General features: G+C 36.0%; 1 protein-coding gene across 2 annotated transcripts in view; it reads left to right on the top strand.

Moving 5' to 3' along the window:
* The window catches only part of STXBP5L (syntaxin binding protein 5L), a 216,494-nt gene that overhangs the window by 63,147 nt on the left and 130,994 nt on the right, over window positions 1–22,353 (top strand). For both annotated transcript variants that reach the window (XM_050897290.1, XM_050897298.1), the window contains exons 3-4: window positions 17,848–17,929; window positions 20,023–20,123. In XM_050897290.1, the coding sequence (XP_050753247.1) occupies window positions 17,848–17,929; window positions 20,023–20,123 (183 nt within the window). The remainder of the gene's footprint in view (window positions 1–17,847; window positions 17,930–20,022; window positions 20,124–22,353) is intronic.

Raw genomic sequence — 22,353 nt, forward strand, 5'->3', positions numbered from 1 at the left:
ACTCTAATTTCAAAATATCAGGCGGATCTTGTATGCTGTTGCTTACCTGACATGATCTGTGTTATTTTTTGTCCACCTGAAATTTTCCTCAGATTTTTTTTTAATAATGCAGCTTATATAGTTAGAGAATCAAAAGCATTTTGTCTGAAGTCCAAGAAATTATTTCTCTGTTATTTTATATGGTATCTTGATTTGTTAGTGAAAGCCAGGGAATTAGCAGCACTAGGTGAGAACTCTGTGTATAATGAAAAATCAGTCACAGTTGTTAATGGTTACAAACGCCTCAGTTCTTGACAAATCATGCTATTGTGCTTGGGAGATATTTATTTTTTAGTGTATAGCAAAATGTTTATTTTTAAAGGTTTAGGTGCTTTCTTTGAAACAAAACCAATTTTATGTAGTTCTCTAATGATACAATAATAATTGTGGGGTTTGTCTGTTTCTTTCTCACTAATAAGGAAAGAAAAAGGGAACTTCTAAAGCACAATCACATTCATGAACTACATAAAGATTAACCCTCAAAATGAGAGGTAGTGTTAGAGTTGAGGAAAACATTTCTCAACTTCTTTTTGGTGCTGGACTACACTATAAGGCTAAAAGTATTTTCATTAATGCGTTTTCAGATTAGCCAAGCTTTATAGGTTGAATACAATACCTTGAATGATGCCATCAAACAATTTAGTAGAAATCTGTAGCTAATAGAGTAATTCTATAGCTAATTAACATACTCTGAGAACCTGCTTTAGGACTGGGTAAATGTTTTTTGTTACCTTCAGTCTGGAGATGATACTGAGATTCTTCTCTAGTTACAAGTCCAGTTTTAAATATGATAGAAGTCTGACAGCTGAGATGATAGACAGATAACTGCTATTTTGAGCCACAGAGTGCATAAGAGTAGTCTGTAATTTAGAAAGGTCTACCTGTCTTTTAAATCACATGCTGTTTTAGAAACCAGGGCAGGGGAGAGGAGGAAGAGACAGCAAAATAATTAACATTGAGAAATCTGTTACTTGGACAGAAATCTTCCCAAACTGTCCTAAAAATTTATCCGGCAGTCTCTCTCTCCCTGCTGCACAATAGCAGAGACTTTGATTATACCAACTAGCTACAGACCATTACTTTTCTGGCAGCCTTCCTGGTTAGGAAGCACACAAGTCTGATTATAGGTGGCAGCCCAAACCATCCCAGAAGCTCCAGTACTTTTGTGAGTAGCAGCAGCTGTGATTTACATACTGAAGACTTCATACCTGCCATACCACATCACAGCTCAGGCTAAGCTTTACCTGAAAAGAAGGTGCAAAGAGAAATAGTTTGTATTTACTTTTTCTGATCTGGGGCATACTCACTGCCCCTAGACTTAATGATGACACTATTGGGAGATCTCTCTTAAGTGGCTGCAGAAAAAGACCAGTAGATTACTTCATCTTCAGAAACAAGACTGTCTTCTCATGAAGCAGTTGGTAATTTAGATAAAGATAAAATTAATAAATTTGTTTCCTATGAAAAAGCAGAATGCTTGCCTCATTTTCTTGAGAAGTGAATACATGATATACCTCTCCATTTATGATTCTGTACCTTAATGTAAGGGTTATTATTTAGAGAATTGGTTAACTGCCTTACCAACAGGAGTGTGCGTTAGTGGTACTGAAGTTTAACAGTTGACTGCTACATTACTCGTTTAATTCTGCACTGGTGGTTGAGGTATTTCTTGTAGTGGAGATATAAATTACCGGTCTGTGAAATCTAGATAAGGGCTACGTAACCAGAAGGCAGTGCTTATTAGGGAAGCTTTCACTGTTTTCTCTCTCTTTTGCTTGCCTTGTCTTTTTGTTTTTGTGAATGTGAAAGACAACTGTAGAAATCTTGATAGATTTACAGGAGAGATACAAAAATGATTTGGCTGGAAGAAGCGTAGTGAAAGATGTGAGGATCTCAGTCTGGTTTAGTTTATTAAAAAGAAGACTGAATGATGGTTTTACTGCTTTGTACATGTCCTTTCACAGGACTAAAAATGGCTACTTAAAAGGTTTGCTAAGCTAACAGAGAAATGTATTAGTGGCTTGAAATTAAAGTCTGACAAATTGCCTTAATATTTTTAGCAATATGTGTAGTCAGTCTTTGAAATGAATTACCAAGGAAAGTCATAGGGTCTTCATTTCTTGAAATCTTAAACTTTATTGCCTTTCTGGAAGACAAGCTTCTGTTAAACAAACAGTATTGCATTCATTGAGGTAATACAAGAGTTCAGTCTAGATATTTTCATGCTCCAACAACCAAGAAAATTTGCTTTTTCTCCATCAACTATCAGAGAATTTTAGTTCTAAAAATTTAATATCAGCCGGAGTAATCTTTTTTTTTTAGTACTTTGTCTAGTGGGTTTTTTTCTTCTTACAGTTTGTTTTAATGCTAATCCAGCAATTCTAGTATGATTTGTAAAATTGGAGCTGGAAACAGAAGACAGCTAATGATGAAAGGATGTTATAGTAAGAGCTTTGGTTAGACAATCAATAATTGACTACTCGTACCTTTTATAATAACATGATATGTTACATAGTGATCTGAAATAAATTCAGTGCTAGAAAGAGTGAGAGAATCTTGGCAAATTAAGTACAAATCAGGTTCAGGTTTCATAATCTGTCTTGCAAAAAAAATGTCAAAACATACCTAAAGTAATACAGGACACTTTGACATGCAAAGCACCTTGGTGCAGCGCTTGGACTTTGTGGCATTTGACTCAAGGCTTAAAACAAAGGAGGACCTGCCCCGATTTATGCTTTGCCACCTGTATTTCTACCAGGCCTTTGCTCGTAAACAGTTGTAGTAGCTTTGCTCTTCCCCGTTTCCTTCATTTGAAGAATTTCTCTCTTCAGCAGGCTGCAGAGCAGTGAAACCAGAGTCCAACTGTGGCGCCCGCATTATGCTAGAGGAACAGTATTGCTGGGGATATCATTGTGGGACAAACATGGCCAGCATCTGAGTATTTTGTATCCAAAGATAATGTCTGTTACAGGAAACAGGGTTTTAAAAACATTGCAGTAGAGTGCATTAAAGCTGGTGTCATTGTCCTGGACTCTGTTAGGTAAAGCAGGATGCATAGTGCATTGGTCATCCAAAAGCATGAATACCTTGAAGTTGACAGAAATTTAGAGTATTACCTGTATTACTTAAAAACAATCCCTTCCCAAAACCACAAGGAACAAGAACAACAAAACCTTTCCCCGTGAATCTCTAGGTATCAAAAGCTATTCTCCTCTTTCAGCCACCATAGACTATAGTAGTAATGGGGCAGAATAGCCAGAATAGAGGAAATATGAAATTTAGCATTGTAAATTAATTTCTTACCACATTTTTATTTCAGGATCCTATTCATTAACAAACAAATACAGCAGGGAAATAATGTGCAATGTGTATATTCAATGAGCAGAAGAAGTGCTTGTACTTTCCAGATGAAACAAAATCACTGTAGTAGTTGGAGTCAGCAGGCAGATTGTATGTACCCTCATTGCAGAGTTGTAATTCGGAAGAAATGAAAGAAAATTACAAGTATTTACTGTCATAAGGTAGAAAAGGAAAAGAATAGCTTGACTTGTAACCCTTGATTCTAACATGCTGTGGATTGCTGGTGCAAAAATTAATTCTTCTAAAGCTGGTACACAACCTTTTCTGTTGTCTACAGTAAGCTCAACTTCAAATTTTGACTTCAACATTTTACTGATTTGCAAAATAAAAATGTATGAAATCTATAGTATATATTTGAGTTATTAGGTAGATAAACCATTCAGAGACTTTAATTGCTATTTGATAAATACTGTTGAATATATTCTTTTTTGATGTCAGAGGGACCACTTATTTCTGTCATTTTACAGTACCATTAATAATAAGTCTGTCAGATGATTAGTGTGCAATGAATATGAATGCTGAAGATTAGAATAGGCTGTGGGAAATATAAATGTCTTTGTGAATTGGATTTAAAATCTGCTTTGGTGTGCATGCCTTAATTTAAAAAACAAAAAAATCATAATTTTGTTATGGGATCATAGAAATCATGTTGAGCAACCAATGCCGTCTAACTTTTTGTGGTCAGGGAAACAGAGATCTTAGTCCCAGGAAAAGCTTTGGTGTGGTGCATTTACGATTCTCTTATTCTTGACAGGATCGGCATGGGAAATGTTTGTTTATAGGCTAGAGCTAGGGCTCCTTCTCAACAGCTGATTGTTTTAAAACAAACAAAATTGAAATCAAGCCACAAGAAAAATGGGACACTGAGTTGGACAGCAAAGGTCTGGTTTAGGAATTAACCTCTTTTATGTGTATAGAGCTGAACTCATTGGCAAATCCGAATCTAGAAAAGAATGTTTCACTGTGGGGTACAACAGCAGAGGACTTTTTGTGAGGTTTTCATGTTCTTGTGGAAAAATGAGTATAGATATTGAACGTATGTGTTCTACATAATCATAGCTTAATTCACAGGAAAGTAGCTGTTGTAGACATCTATCACTTTCAAGTTCTGATGCATGTCTTTGGCAGAGAGGAGCAGGCAGACCCAGTAAGAATAAACATTTGCCTTTAAACATGGTCAGTTTGACATCATCCCTTTCAGAGGCATTTCTTCTCTTTCCATTTACTTACTAATCAGTTCAGTTTTTTCATGCTACAAATTAGTGTTATGATGTAAAATTTGTAAACTATGTAACTTCATCCAAGCTATGGCCTTACATTTTTATCGTGTATTAGGATGTCAGTATATCTCATCTTTAAGAGAGATCCATCAGCAAATTTGGACAAGAAAGCCTCCAAGCATTGTCAGTAGCTGTGAATACATCTTGTCAATGCTTGTTCTAATACATCAGTATTCTCAGAAGACCTTCTTGTGCAGCTCCTGCCTTATCTATACAGATACTGGCATTTCCTTGTGCAAACCTAAACTCTGAATCTGTTTACCTACTCTTTGAAGATTCTGAGTCCTTCCAAAGTATAAAAATCACAACATAAGAAGACTGTGTTGAAGAGAACTGGGGGGGGGGTGGGGGGTGGGGTGGGTGTATTTTTGTTTAGGGTTTTCCTTTTTTTTTTTTTCTTTTTTGTCCGGAGTATTTCAGAAAGTAAACTTTTTGTTCCACTGCCATTCCTTAATTTTTAAATACTTTTTGCATTACAAAGTTTTGATTGTCCTATGCTGAGTCAGTGACTTTCTGGTAGGAATGGTCTCATTTTTCTGCCTCTTGCAAGCACTGATCAGCTATATCCTTCTTTCCTTGCTATCTTCATATTTCCCCTCTTTTGAACATTTCTCTCTATCCCAGTGTTTGTGTGTGTGTGTGTATGCGCTTGTCTTTTCCAGTCTGATTCAGTTTTTTGAGGTGATTTAGCAAATATATTGTGGTCCTGTCCCACAAAGTCTTCTCTAATAAATATATATTCCTTTGGAAAGTTGATAGACTCTTGAGCTTCAAGTATTGGAAATCTCCTGCTCGTTTTGGTAAGTTAAGCCCCAGGGCGGGGGGGGTGACAATTGAAAGTGGGCAGTCCAATTTCCAAATTCAAAATCACCCCAATGTTCTCCTAGACAGACATCCTAAGCAAAATGATGCTTATATGCATTGAAGTGAAATGCAGATAAGTATCTCTTCCCCTAGACTTTGCTCCATATCAACCTTTTGTATTTATATTCTTTTATCTACCTTAAAATTAATCTAGATGGTAGTTCTTATGCTGAATTTGAAACAACAGTGCTAGGAAAAATAAAACATGTATTTTCCCATTCAGATTAGTAAATTTGCATTAGTAAAAAAGCAAATCAGGAATGTAGAGGTGCAGAAACACTGTCTGTGCAGAGGTGCTCTGTACATTTTAATCTGCTTTTCAAGTCTTGCAGACAATATAGGATTAAAGAAATGCGATTTTTGTGATTATTGTTTGTGGGATGGAATAGAATAGATATCGCTTTTGTGTTACTGAATGCTCAGTAATGTTTGTTAGGGTTTAACAAAATGAAAGCTAACAGTACATCTCCATGTTTAACCTCCCAAAGAAGATTTCTGTTTTGACTTTCACATTAGTGTGAGTCAAAGGCTTTAACTAGTCAGTGGTCACCCTTCCTCATCCTACCTACAGTTTATATACTTATCGTGGTTTAACCCCAGCCAGCAACTAAGCACCACACAGCCGCTTCCCCCTCCCCCTCCCAGTGGGGTGAGGAGGAGGGGGAAAGAAAAAAAAAAAAAAGTAAAACTCGTGGGTTGAGATAAGAACAGTTTAATAACTAAAGTAAAATATAATACTAACAATAGTAATAATGAAATATTATTATAATAATAATAGTAATGAAAAGGAATATAACAAAAAAAGGAGGGGGGGGGGAAGGAAAAAAAAACCCCAGTGATGCACAATGCAGTTGCTCACCACCCGCTGACCGATGCCAGAGCTGCAATCCACACCTCCTGGCCAACTCCCCCCTGTTTATATACTGGGCATGACGTTCCATGGTATGGAATATCCCTTTGGCTAGTTCAGGTCAGCTGCCCCGGCTATGCTCTCTCCCAGCTTCTTGCACACCTGCTTGCTGGCAGAGCATGGGAAACTGAAAAGTCCTTGGCTTAAGATAAGCGCTACTTAGCAACAACTAAAACATCAGTGTGTTATCAACATTATTCTCACACTAAATCCAAAACACAGCACTGTACCAGCTACTAAGAAGAGAGTTAACTCTGTCCCAGCCGAAACCAGGACAGTACTAAAACTTCAATATGGCTATGCGAGTAATATCTCCAACTTCCGAAAATCAATGTGGGGAGAAGCTCACGCAATTGATGTGCATGTACACTGTCAAGCTGGATTTCTCCCTGTTTTGCTCCAGGTTTCCCTTCTCTTTTGCTCATGCTACATGTATGATAGATTGCTCTTAGGATTCTGTTTAGACTGTAAAAGGTGTCTCTCCCTAGATGAAACCTAGCTTAATAATTAAAATTAATATGGGGACTTCTCCAGTAGGCAGTATGGATGGCCTATACCATGTCTTGCTTCCTCTGCCCAGTTTGTTTCCCTGCAGGCTTCCTCCCTCACATCACACTGCAGAAACACAAATTAGATGGGCTTAAGGCATTTTTCTCATTGTCTTGAGTAGAGACCAGGGCCCTGGTGGTGTTTCATATTGTGCTATGCTGGATCTGCAGCTGGCACTGCAGATCTATGTCCTGAAGGAGATAACAAAACCTGTAGATCTTGCCAAAGATTATAGCAATGGTAAAACAGGGCTGGATCAATAATCATCCAGCCTCAACAGTCTCTGCTGGCTCTCTTCATTCTGTAGACAGGGATTTGGATTATTGGAAGCCACCACCCCCACTAGCACCATCTTGCTGTCAGTTACCTGGCAGAGCCTCAGCGTGACAGCTATGCTTCAGCTATGGCAGTGTTTCAGTTCTCTCAAATTCTGCAAAGAATAATCCCTTGGAGGGAGGCAGAGCTCTCAGTCTTTTTAATTTGAATTGCCAAGGAAGTGTAAAAGTAGTTTTGATCCCTTTTGATTCTTGTCCAACAAGATCTAGAATTGGGTTATTCTGAAATAATACTGTATTAGTATGGTAAGTGTCCTGCTTCACTGAAACATGCAGACTTGCAGTAATTGGCATGGAAAAACTGGGATCCTGAGAGATTTCTGCTATGTCCTGGTTTATTCCCAGAAGTAGTCCGTCTTTTCTTAAAATGTAAATGCTCTTTGGAAGTTATTCAGTATTCACCAACTATGCTTTCAAACCTTTACTCATGTTTTAACCCATGTTAACTAATGTGATTATAAATTTTAATTCAAATAAAACATAAATGCTTAATACAGCTGGCATCAAACATGAACGTAGTTTGTATAGGACAATCTACAAGTGTCTGCTTAAAGTGGCAAAATCATAGTTCATGCTCATTTACACCAAAAGGGCTTCCTGAAATACATTTTAACCAGCTGCTTGTTACCTATTTCATGTAAATTCAATGGAAGGGCTCATTAACTGTGGTCTATAGTGTACTTTATTTCAAAATCTGATAGAATAATTATGTGGCTCAAGAGGATTATAAGAGTGATGAAATGTAGATAACATTTAACCTGTATCTTGCACTAGGAAAAAAGTAATGCCTCTTCCATGTAATTTGTTGCTGAAAACTTTTCTTAAAAACCCGTGAGTTTTACAATAATAGAAGACAAAACTATTTAAGGTTGACTTTCTGATATTTGGAATGCCTTTTAACATAGGCACATTTATAGTATCATTTATATTGAACTAAACCTAAGAAAAAAACCCCACCAGATAGTTCACTGAAATTTTGTCAAACTCTAAATTAAATTTTCTTCAATTAAGTTCTTAATTTTTTGAAATTTTGTTTATTCAAACTTGAATAGCTTCATTGCCAGTTTTGAATTCTATTGATAGCATGTCTGTTCCTGTGTGTTTTACATGTCTTTTCTTGCTTAACAAATGAAATTCTAGATTAACATCTTTCTTTATTAAGTGTCAAAAGTAAGTATATTGATTTGCAAAAGTGCTGAGTATTAATATAGCTTAACTGAAATTTATAGGAATGTCATTTGTCTGTTTTTCTGGGGCAGGAATGAAATTACTGCCTAGTTTAACATATTGAACCTCCTTTTAATAAGTTTTTGAATGTGAAGTATTTTCTGTGTTGTACCAGAGACCTCCTGGAATCATCCAATACTAAACAGATGATAATAGAGCTGATGCAGTTGATGAATTTGAGGAATTGCTCATAAACTGACTAATAAGCTGTAAGCAGTTTCCTGTTAAGGAATAAAATTATTCAATATTTTAGGCAGCACTGCTCTGCCTAAAAAGAATGTGGTGTATGACCTCAGCATCTGTATTATCTTGTAGTTGGATAAACACTGAAATGTCTGAATGAAAGTCTTTTAAAGTAAGGGGTTTTTTTTGGCATATTGATGTTATAGAGCACATTCCTTGGAACAATGGAAATGTTCAAACAATCAAGCAAATGAACCTCTAAACCACTTACCACTTACAAAGCCTGAGTCAAGATCAGGTACTGTCTTTCTCAATGCATTAGTACCTGTGTATTAGTGCAATTTTTTTCTGACTTAAGGTGCCCTTGCATAATATATCTCTCTAAGGATGTACATAATTATACTTAGATCTCTCAGTTAAGCAAAAGTGTTCTGTGATGTTATGCATGGAAATTTTCTGACATATTACTGAATAAGAGTGAAAATGTATCATCAATGGACATCACCAAACAGTCCATTTTTACTTCAGTGCCTCAGGGTTATATTTGCACAGTATACCTTGCTGCTTATTCCAGTATAATCAGAAAACTTAACAGAATGATGATTTAATTTGATTCATAAAGTTGAGTTCCTACAGTAAATGTATGAATCAGAATACAAACTCTACTAACGATCTCTTGTTGGACAATCACCTCACTTTCATAACCGTGTCTTGATAGCTAGTGGTCTGGAGATTTTCAGGGACTAAATTTCTTAAAATTAATTCTGGGAATTTTTTTTGTTTTAGCAGGTTGATTTATTAGGCTCTGCATGTAATTGTGAATTTAACTTTGAGAGAAAACAGGTTGATTATGGAAAGCATTTATTTTGTGCTTAAAGGACTTCCTTTTGAATGCCTCATTGTTAAGATGCTCATAATTTTTCGGAGACGTATGGAATTATCTCACCGTTTCAGTAGAAATTTTTCATTCTTTGTTTCAGTTCTGTGTTGATTTGTTGATAAGCCTAAGCAAAGTAGGTTTGCAGGGATCTTAGCACCTGATAAGAGTAAAATCCAGGACGTTCTTATTGCAGGACTAAGCACAAAATGGACTATGTTAAGTAGTCATATATGTACTCCTGATTACTTCTGCTTTGACCAAATTGAGAGTAAGACAACAGTGTGCACAGCAGAGCTCGTCTTAAAACTCCATAATTGCTCATGAAACACAGAACTATAGTTGTGGGGGACTCATTGCTGTGAAGAATTAGCCAGAAGTAATCAGGGCAGCTGTTAATTATTCTAACAGCACTGAACAAAGAAGTTTTTCTTCCCTTTATCTGTATTAGCCAAAATAGATAGTGAAACATTTTCAGATAAGAGGGAACATTATTTAATCATCTGTTCTCATCTCCTACAGACTACAGAATTTGCCATAGGACCTTCATCACCTTATTCCTAGTCCAGTGGTTGGGGCTGGAAGTAGCATTTGGGAAAACATGCAGTCTTCTTTTAAAGATTTCCAGTAATGGCTAATTGCTGTCTCTGTTTAAAAGAGAAAGTGCAACGTGTATTCTCAAGCTCTGTCATGACATGGATGAAGGTTTAATGTATTATTTTAGTTGTATAACTTTTCCATAGCAACTACAGGAGGAATTAATATTTGGGAAAATGACTTTTTATTTTTAAATATATTTAGTTTGACAGGTCTTTTGACCTTTTTTAAAAAGACTTATTATGTGATCACTTCTCATTCTATCTTCTGTTGTCACTGGCAGCTATGAAGAAAATTGGCACCTTGTGATCACTGTTACAAATAGCTAAAAAATCAACGACCACTTAAAAAAATCTCTGCTGTAGGAAAATATGAAAAATCTTAAGTTTTGATCTTATGTAGAGTTTATATAGATAGTCTTCCATTTTTTGCTTGAAGAGCACAACCAAAACTTCCTAAAACCTTCTCTAAACCTGTTATCAACAAATTCAGTGGTAGAGTGTACAAGCAGAGATAACACAAATACTAACACAACATTCACACTTAACTTTTAAATGCAGTGGGTTTTAGTATAAAATCATTGTAGGTGGTTCCATTTGTCATCAGTGACTGCACATGCGGTAACCTGCATGTGTTATGTGTGTTCTGGATGTACAGATATACATGGAGCAAATACTGTGTTAAATATTAATATCTGAAGGCTGAGAAAAAAGAAATTTAAAATGGCTGCGTTAAAGCTACCTGCTTGGTTTCTTTTGTAAGAGAGAGTATGTTAGACTACCATCTATGCCCAGTGCATACAGATGGCCAGCAAATGGTATAGTTTGCATAGTCCTCTTAAAAGGCAGTAAATTGAATAAAATCCAGTTGTGGTATCAATTTTTTTATCTCTATCTGTATGTGTTGTTGTGCAGGCTCTTGGTTATGTTAAAGTGACTTTCTGGCTCTAGGATGTTCCAAAACACACAGCCCTCTCATTTGTGGCTCAGTTTAGTTTTCCATAACCTCCAGTGTACATTAGGACAAGTATTATTCTGTCCCAGCTTATTCTCTCTATAGCTTTTTACCAGATGTGTTTGTAAACAAGCTTTACAGATGTGCTCTTCCTTCTGTTCCCGTATTTGTCATGCCTTTGACTAAACTTGTGTCTGCATTTGTAAATTTCTCTGAAGCAACAGCCCCTCTGAATATAATCAATGAACTCTTCGTGCATTTCTACAGATTTCAGTTTTCACTTGTCGTTGCCTTTCTTGTTTTTATCTGTATGTGTCAGTGAGCTTGCTGAGGTTTATGACTACCTGCAAAAAAAGAGGAAGCCCACTGTAAATGCAAACTCTTAATGTTGTTTGTTACTACTGCAAGATGTACAACCTCAAAATATAGATCTTTCAGGGTGGCTGCCTGGCAGTGTGGAGCTTTTACAGACTAGTAACTAAATGGCTCCTTTTTTGGAGGTGAATTTAGAGCTGGGTAGTTTCTGTTAATTATTACATATGTATGTGTGTGTATATATATGCATACACAAATGGAAATTGAAAATTACTGATATTCCACAAATGGAATATGAAATTATTCACCTACGTGTTATTTCCGTAACGCTGCTAGAGTCATTACCTCTGAGTATCTGCTTTTCACAATTTGCTATTTCAGGTTTAGGGTTGATTGAGTTCAGTCACATGGTGATGGTATTTGTATTCTGTTTCCGGAACAGATGATTCCCAAAATGACAAAGATCTTGGAAGGCAGTCTCACAAAGAGATGAAAATATATAGCCCTATGAGTGTTGGTAATGCTTGTGTTATCTGCAGATATTTTGGGAAATAAAATAGCTTCTAAATTCATAGGAATCAAAAAGTTGTGAATAGTGTTGATATGAATTTGCATTTTACTTGAATAAATGGTTGTATTTTTCATAGCATTCATTCAGCTATCCAACTGTAGTCTATATATATAGACTTGCCATTAAATACAAGCTATCTATAAGTGCTTTAATCTGGAAGAAATCAAAGTTGCCAAAAGCAAATTTTTCAGCCTGTATATATCATAACGGATATTTAACTGTTCCGGAGATTAACTCTTACATAATTTGTATGCATGAACAGAGAAATCTATGTCAAGAAAAATAAACAAGGCAAAGGTCATTGTAGACCAAAAGCTCATGCTTATTGGTGCCAAAAAAGTTTGTCTGTGTTTATAAAACACATCACGTTTAGCATCCTAAGAGAGCAGCCAAGTGCAGCAGTATTTCACCTTTTCATAGTGGAGGGGAAAAAAAGAGCTCTTTATTTAAACAGCTGAATGAACTCAAGACATAATGAAGCTCATTGTAAAACTGAATCCTTCTATGCTTAAAATAAAAACCACTGAGAGTTATTGTTTAATGAAGCAGTGTCCAGTGAATCCACAGCAAATAGAAGGCCATAAAGCTAGGATTAGGTTGCATGTCCTTTTTAAGGAATTCGGTGAGCTCAACTACATGTAGTTAACAGAATGAAGCTTGGTAGGGGGGTGCTTATTTTTTGCAAAGCAATGGAGAAGTCTCAAAAAACATAAACAATATGATTTCCCAGTTTGTTAAGGTAATTAAGAGATGTCACACACACATGTATTAAAAAACTATATTGCATTTAAGGAATAATAAAATGCCCTGTACGTTTTTACATTGTATTAAAGAAACCATTACCAAGATGATGTGTAGCTCTGTTTTTGATACTTGAAAAAAGTTGAGCACACATTCTAGAACATGTATAAAAAACCATAAGAACTATTCAAGAGCTAACAAAATTGCTGTGTGACATGAAAATAAAGGAGCTCAGGGTATTTTGTTTTTATTTATGCAGAAGACAGATAAGATACAGCTTGATCACAGTTTCAAAGCAGGAAATTTCTGCTAATAGAAAGTTATTTAATTTAGCGTTGAAAGGCATAATGAGATCTAAAGGCTTGAAAACTGAAGCTAAATGTATTGATTCTACATATAACATGACATTTCTTAATAGTGAGGATAACTAAACACTGGAGCAATATACTTCAGAAATCACAAAGATAGAATATCTCATGGAAAGAGAGAAAAACTCAATTTGAAGCCCATTTGAAGTACAAACCCTAGGACTGTGGCATTTATTTGTACCAGAATGTGCACTCTCCTTAGTAGACAGAAAATTAATGTATGTGAGACTTACAGAAATTCCACGAAGGAACTGTAAAACTATGTATTCCAGGAACTGAAAGTAGCTATGTTCAGGACTGCAAACGTAGGTGATAAAGATGATGTTTTCATAATTGTTATCTTTTGACAAAATCCATCCTGTGACACAGATACAACTGACTAACCTTCTGGTTGGTTTAGCTGGTTAGTGGTGTGGTTGAATTCTTCAAGCATTCTATTACTTGATTATTTAGTTAAATAAATTGGTGCTTTTTCAACTGATAAATCACTCAACTCAGTGCAATAGGTCTTCTGCAAGAAAAAGCTGTCCTATATTCAAGTTACACACTAAATCAATTTTACAGTTGGTTTATATAACGGAGTAACACCAGCCCACAAGCATCTGCTCTTAGGGTGCTGCATATTCCTACTCAAACATGTACCAGTCAGTGCAGATCAGATGACAGGACTCCTTCAAGCAGCAATGCTACTTCTGCAGCACCCCACAATTCCCAAATGTTTTAAAGGAGAGGCTATAAATGGGGATTGCCCATTTCTATGTGTGTCTTTTAATAAAACGGTGAATGTGAGACCATGATTTCTGCTTAATAATTGTACCCCTTACTTCAGCGTTCATTTCTGTACATAGATTGCTTTTAGTCATGGAAGAAGTTAGTTAAGTAGTTGAAAAAAGTTAGAGTTCCTTATTTACATAGCTTGGTGTCATTTTCTTCTACGGAAGAGTTTTGGTTTTCAAAAAGGTGCCATATGTAATTTAACAGTTTTTACTTGACAGGATATTTTTTAGCTGCTTGGCATGCCCTGGTAGGACGTCTTTTATGATACCATGTCTTTTGTTCCCCTGCCTTGCAAGGAGGAACGAATCAGACTGCAGTCCTTGTTATTGCAAAAAGATTTAATCTGACAGTACTAAAGAATCACCCATCTTTACGAAGAAAAACATGTCTTACCTCTGGACCTTCTGGTCCTAAGAAGTTAAATACCTGCTGCAGGTAACACTGGTCTCAACTCCAGGAGTCAGTTCTAAAGTGTCTGCACTTTTGGTTCTCAGCGAACACACAAGACTTTCCAGTCTTTGGATTCCATTAGTACTAACCTCTGAGAAGAGAGACATCAGATCTGTACGTATCATATAGTAAAAATGAGTCATGGAATAAGAAAGTTGTGGGATGCTGTGGAAAGTTTGGTCATAGATCATGCTTATGAGAAGCTTTGCCCATTGATACCTCCTCTATGCATGTAATCATTCACTGGCAACTTCGGTTTCCAGTAAAACATACCCACATATGCATGTGCTCTGACATCAGGCATTCAAGATACAGTGAGTATGGATACGACATGAGAATATCAGATAGATACTAACTGATCTTTATACAAGTGACCAAAAGGATGTGGAGGAAAAATCTGAATCAGGTTGTAATATTGGGAAATGGAAATTTTCTTCAACTTGTGATGGAATGGCCCAAGACATGAGAGTGTAAATTCTTTGTTAATAATGTACTCTGCTGTCATGGAAGTCTGCATCTTGGAAGCTGAATTCAAGTTCTTAAAATTAGGCATCCTAACAACTGGTGGTTTGGGGGTTTTTTTTCCCCCAAAAATAATGATAAGCTTTGGAATAACAGGATGTTGAAGTACTCTATGAAAAACTGTTGCATACAAGTGAATACAGAGCAAAATATCCTATTTCACACATACAGATCTTAAAACCAGGATTAAATGTTGTTTTCAGAAAGAACATTTTTCTGTTAGAATGTTATTACTGTCACATTTTCACTGCTTGATGCACATAATTCTGATTCTACTTGTTTCACTCTAGATCCCAACAGACGTCCAGACTTAGTTTTCATCTTTTTCCCTTTTATGTATAAATTAGGATAATCTGGCATGTCTGTGAAGGCCCCTGGGAGATCCAACATACTGATAAGAGAGAGAAGATAGTGACTGGCTTTTATGCTTGAAACCCATGATGTCTACTTTGAGGTATTCAGATGTATCTGTATTAGTCCCCCCTTTTCATATCTTCAGAGATATTCCACTTTCCCTGATAGCAGACTCATTATTTAATAAAAAGGCAAAAGTAAAAGAATAAATTCAGTCCAAAGCCTGTACTATAGCTACTTCTGCTATATGTCCTGGTAGAGTACACTGGTATGAAAAGATTTGATGAGGTAAGGTTGTACTCCTCCATGCTTGGCAGCAAAGCACAGAATTTGCAGAAGATGGGCTGAAGTGCCAAGAACATGTGCCAAGTCATCATATCTCTTCAGCTCCTTCTGCTGGAAGGACCTCACTGCAGCTCCCAGAATGTTTGAAAACTACCATCAGTCAGTGATAATGCTGCTATTTAAGCATCAGTCCTTACTTCAGGGCAATTGGCCAGACTGAAGCAGACGGCACAATTTCTCTCTTATTTTAGTAATTTGTGAAGTATTTCAGGGTGAACACTTATGCAAATAAATGTGAATTATTGGAGAGTGCTTTGTTTGTTTGGGATACGCTAAATGAAATCATCTACTTTGTTAGGAAGTTTCCTAGAAAAATGACTTAGCCTGATACTGATGATGAAGGGTGACAGCTGCTTAATCAGGGCAATGCTAGTGTAATTTTCATTAAGGACAATCATTAGCTAGTGCCATGTATTTATACTGAATATAAAGCTCAAGTTAAAGGGAAAGCGCTTATCTGTTAAAACTTCCACTGAGTTTGAAATCTGCAGTGGATTGGTTGGTTGGTTGGTTTTGGTCTTAGCCTTGCTTCCTCTCACCTGACAACAAGTAGTGGGGAACAATATAAAAGAAGAATGCCACAGAGCAGTCATTCGGAATGGACCAGAGGATTATCATCAACCCTTAAAACGTATCCTATACTACCATATATCTTAAAAAACCTTTAAATAGGTTGTTTAAATGATGCACAGTTTTTTATTATTTTATCAGTTATGGTTGTATTCAGGACTACAGTTTGGGAACAAGTGGCAAATAGAGTTACTTAGGTTTTTTCTCTACCTTGCTGTCCTATAATGTAATTATGATGTTTTATACACAGCTTTTCATCTTTAGATACCAGTACACTGAGATCACTGTCAAAGGAGATATTGTATTCTTTTGTAAAACACTATCTCCAGCTTACAAATAGGGAAATGAAGGTACAGGGAGGAAAAGATACTTTTTTTTTTCCCCTAAGGTTATCCAGTAGACCAGTTGGCAAAATCAGGAGTAGAGCTCAGGTCTCTCAAGGTCAGTGGTCTCCATTAAACTGCTTGTTTAACAATTGGAAAAGTAATTACTTAATACTTCAAAGTTTTAACCCTCAAATTTGCTAATCTATGGACTTTACTTCCCTGAGGCCAATTTTAGAATAGTTTACTGCAAGTCTCTTCATCTGTGAAAGGGGAAGTAAAGATTCTGACATTTGCGTGCAGTATAGGTGGACAGTTGGCATTTTTGTTGAGGATTTTACAATATGCTAATATGATCATATATAACAAGTAGATAGGGCTTTATGTTGTAAAATCTTGTTTCTGATCATAATCTTGATGTTTTGAATACATATGAAGGTGTTTCACCGGTTTCATACAACATGGTTGTTAATAATATATTTCATAGTCCTCTCTTCTTTTGTTTTACTTTTTATCTTCGGTAATTTTCTGGAACAGCAGTTTCTTGTTAAAGTCTCTGAGTCAGATGGGAAAGGCCATCATCTAAATTAGGGAGATGGCAATTTAGCATGCAGAGAAAAAGACCCGGAGAGAACAGATAGAAAGCTACATTCATGATATATCTGGACAACAAGATATTTCTGCAAAGCAGTGTGTCGATGTTGATTCCAAGTGAACTAGCTGGATTGCCAGAAGCAGTGTAACTGTGGTTTCACTCAAACTGGGATTGGACTAGGGAATGTAGTTCATAGCTAGACTTGGGTAACTCTGCATGGCACTGCATTATACTTCTGTTGATGACACAGAGAGCAATAGTTATGTGTGAGCTTTTATGTAAGTGTGAAATGACTCACTCTAAAAAGCATTTTTTCAGATTTAAAAAAGAAAGCCTGCTACAGAACTGTATTACTGACCTTAGTCCTAAATTATTAATTTTATAATGTCTTGATAAATACAAAAATCTGATACATTCATGTGTTATATGAACCAATAACGTGTAAAAAGAAATTTAAGATGCATTCTGCTGAATTTTTGTATTAATTCGTGTACTTTATTTCACAGGCAAAAAACCCAGGCAAGAACAGATCACTCACAGTTGCATGTGTTTCAGCCTGATGATGTTGGTACTTTAATTAGAACAGTGGAAAGTCAGCATGAATTCTTTTGTTTTACAGAAAGCAAGAAGAACTGAGGTTAATTAAAGGTTAATTAGAGTTTAATTGGTAGTTCTTTTTTTCCCCTTCTTTACTTCTGGTGGTAACAGGAATGTTAGAATCCTTGACTTTGATGGCAACAGATTGGGCAGGCCTGGTGTTGATTGCTACTGCCAACATGAAAGTGGTGCTGCAGTTCTGCAGCTCCAGTTCTTAATCAATGAGGTAAGGACATATTTACTCAGATTCTTCTGTATAAATTTAGTTGAATAAGTCAATTCGTATATTGTAATTGAGTGATATAACTTCTCACATTGACAAATTGAGCCAACAAGTAAGTGGCGTACATCTAGAGGACGTTCACCATACAGCCTTTTAGAAGACTGTTTATGGGACTGCACTCAGGGAAAAGTATTACCTTCATATACATCAGTATAAAGTACTGAACAAAAGACAGTCAATATATGAATGTGTGCAGGTAGATGTAAAATCCATTAAGTTACTAAGTATGCTGCACAGTCCTGTTTCAAATAGAAATTAATAAACGTGCTAAATCTTTCTATGGAAATATACTGATGGTTATTGGCTGAAAACTCAATAGTTGGGGATATGCTACTACTTGAAGCAAGGAAATGCAATTGCAGGGGTCATCAATCAAACCAGCATGCTTAGTCTTTGTAAATGGTTTGTTGAAGTCAAGTTTAGACGACATGAAGAAACAGTGACAGATTATAGCTTGCTCTGTGCAGAAGACCTCTGGGGATGGTAACAGGCAAGAAGACTTTCTGGAGCATATAAATCCGTTTTTTTTCTAGAACGTCATAACTTGGCCAAATTATAAGCTAGTTGTAGTTCAGTTTTAATTAATTTTCTCCCATGATATAAGGAAACACTCTCGCAAGTTTCAAGTCCTCTTGCTAAGTGTGGAGATCTTAGAGCTTCTCAAAGAAAGAGTTTTAGTTTTGTGGTTTTTTTAAACCTGAGAAATACTTTTTTTTTTTTTCTTCTACACCTGTTTGGAGAAAGTACATGAACAACAGAAGCTGAGGAGGGAGGACTGAAACTTTAGAAACGATCAGTCCAGTGGAATTCTTTAGAGGAAGGCAGGGATGAAAACAGGAAGGCCAAGGTTTGAATTAGTGTTCTTTCTTTTCATTAGGTGACCAGCCAAACCCCTAATACATAGTATTAATTTGATTTCTGTGGTGGAGATTCTGTCTGACATTGGCCCAAACTTTTTGGGAGATGAGAATTAAAGCATGGATTACACTGTATTAGAGAAGTCGCACCTTCATAAATTTCATTTGCATATGTCGACATTGAAAAGAACAGTTGCTAGGACTAGGGAGGAAATCCAAGATGCAAAAAGAGAAGTTTATCAGTCAGTCATAGTTGGTATGAACTGATCTTTCAGTTACATCCTCGCCCTTCCTCAGAATAAAGCATTGCCTTCTGTTTGGGCAATATCTAGTTCCTCTCTGCCATGGTAATACACAAGGATAGATCCTTTGCACTAGACCTGATCTGAGGTGTAAATGTAGTAAATCACCACAGTAGCAGTAGAGAGCTTCCTCTGCAGGCCATTTTCACATGGCATCGCTGTGCCATGGTGAGGAGAAAGATAGTAGGAAGGAGGTAGAATAAGTTCACTTCAAGCTGCCCAGGCAGATAGAGGTCTGGACCTTGGAAGATGTCCATTTTTGGGGCAGCAGAAGCAGAACCAGTCTTCAGAGTATTTCTGATCTGTGGTAAAGACTCTGTCCTTTTGTCTGCATCTCTTAGTTCTTCCTAGGTCCTCTCCCCCTGCTACCTGTCCCTACTTTCTTATCTGCATCTTCTTTTCACAGTTCCGGTTTTGAATTTCATGTTGTCTTGATATGACTACTCAACTGTGCTTGGCACTGTCACTTGTGTGTATGTATGTGCACTAATCCCTTTATCCTTTAGTTATACCCTTCGCACTCACCTTTTTAAGTAAGTGTTGTCTGTTCTCCGTTTTGTTAATCTCTATGCTTATGTGGAAATATGCGAGAGTTCACATGTATACCTTGGTACAAAGCTTTAATTTGCGTTTTAAATTGATGGAGTTTTAATTTAACTTTGGCTGATCTTGTACTAATTTAAAATATTTACATTCACCAGATCAATTAAAATTGATTATTATTTATGGTGGAATATATTTTTTCTAGAAGAAAGCAACCATTTTTCATAAACTGTATCGTTTTCTACAGGTAATCATTAACAGTGAGGATCACTTGAGAATAAGACAGAATGTGCAGAAAAGTAATATATTGTGCTGTATTTTGTGTCTGCTCTAGGGTGCTTTAGTCAGTGCAAGTGCAGATGATGCACTTCATTTGTGGAATCTCCGACAGAAACGACCAGCTATCCTACATTCTCTGAAATTTAACAGAGAAAGGTAAGACTATATGACACAAAACAAATATCTCATTTTAAAAAGCCCCAAACTTACTTTCCGGAATTCTAATAATACATGCTTATTAGTTTGCCTTTCTAAAGGTGGATATAGTTTTGTCTTGAAATTTTTTCTTCCATTGTTTGAGTCTTGTTTCCGTAGAACAAAAACTTCACTTTCTCTTTCTGCAGCCTTCTCAGAACTAGAAAAATTTTGTCTGCTTTTCGTCAAAATGTTTTTCATTTTACCTTCTATTTGCATGAACTGGTGTGAACAGTAGTGTGTTTGTTTTTCTTAAGACCAGACACAAGCACTGTGATGCTTTCGGCTGATCTGTTGTTCAATACTAGCCAGAGTACCTCAGCTGCCTGGATCGGAGAAATAATTATTTTTTCTACCTTGAAGGGGTTTCATTTTTGTAAAATACTGGAAGTTTAGCAGAAATAAATTGTGAATTTGGGAAACTACAGTAAAAGTTCCGTGTTTCTATTAAGGAATTAGGTCAGTAGTCAGAAGACCAAGATTCAGTGCATAAATGCAGCAGTTGCTTTTTTGTGAGTCCTTGAGCAATACAGTTCTTTTGTACTTCATCTTTTGGGATGGAATTTTTTTAAATTTGAAAACATAGATATAATACATAGTATGGTTTTGACTGGAAGTTTAAGTAATATTGTAATTCTCTTAGTATATACATTCAGTGTTTATTAAGGTGCAGCAACTTCTTTTAGATATTTATATATTTGCTTGTGCAGTGGTGAAAGATATCAGTACTTTACCAGAGCTGTGAAGTAAACAGGCTCATCAAAGCTTTAGCTGCAGCAAATCTGAAAATTATCATGGAAAAATACTTTTTCTTTGTTGTTTATTGTTCAGATACATATCATGTTTGCACTTAAATGTCACCAAGTTGCAAGTTTTGTTGTGGGAAGTACTACATAATAATTTAGAAAATATACATCCTGATTGCAAAGAGTTTATAACCTATAGCAAAAGTATATCCAGTGATTTGGGACTGCATGAGGGAAGATGAAAAAGAAAAATTATATGTACATTTGCTAGCTGCTTCTGGACAGTACGTCATCATTTTACATATGTTGAAATATTTGAATCTTGGTATTCTCATCAGGTAGGTACATTGTCCACAATTTGTCATTGATAAATCTAAATATTGTAGAAGTTATGCCAGTACATCTTGGTCTAGCTCTCCCAGCCAGCAACCTTCCATACAATCTAAGGAATCAATACTTATAATAATGCAGTGTCTGTTCACCTGTTTGCCTGTCATGTCTCTTCAGAGACACTAGCATTCTATCAGAATTTCTTGATAAAATAAATTCACACACATTTGGGCTTTGCTAAGAGCAAAACACTTGTCATCACATTTACCTAGATTTTCTTTTGCTTCTGACAGCCTAAAACATTGGGCAAAATATTTGGAAGCAAGTTATTTGGAATACTGGAAACATTTGTATAAAAAAAAATTTTGTGTAATGACATTTTTGAACTGAGGTTTAAAAAGGATCTGAGGATGTAGTTATTTGTAACAAATGCATAGCTAGCTATACTACCTTTTATCAAAGTCTAGTAAGTTGTGAGTAAAAACCAAATATTATTAGTTCTTTTATGCATATTTTAAGTAACTGGTACAATCACTGCCATTTACATAATTTTTATTAGCACATCAAAGGCTATGAGGCAAAAATCCTGATACACTGCTATATAATATTGTCAAAGAAGTAAGTCCAGTTTTAAATTAAGAAAGAGTTTTCAATAAGTATGAAGAAATAACAGTGTAGGCAGTTCTTTTCTTCTCAGGGTTCTCTAGCACTGCCCTAAGTTTTTGGGTTTTTGTATTTAAGCACTTGGCTGCAGAATGAAATCTCTTCATTTCTATTAGATTTTATTTTAATATACATATCAATTAATTTCAAATCATCTAACTTTCAATTCTCTAAGTTTGATTACACATTTAGTATCTAAAATTCAACATAAACCTCTGGGAAAGTAGCAAAAAAGTAAGGCTAAAACCCTAATTAACCCTCTCATTAATTTGGAACATTTCTCTGTATATATGCCTAACACAGTTAAGTCTGAAACAGAGCTTCCGGTTTTTTTCTGAATATATTTTTTGTGTTAGAGCACAGAAGTTATGAATTACATGATGCTCGGAGAAACAGCAAATAATGGTTGCCTTAGCTATAAGAAATGTATGGCAAAATGGATGTAAGGGGAA

The sequence above is a fragment of the Gymnogyps californianus genome, chromosome 1, assembly GCF_018139145.2.
Source record: "Gymnogyps californianus isolate 813 chromosome 1, ASM1813914v2, whole genome shotgun sequence".
Classification (NCBI taxonomy): Eukaryota; Metazoa; Chordata; class Aves; order Accipitriformes; family Cathartidae; genus Gymnogyps; species Gymnogyps californianus.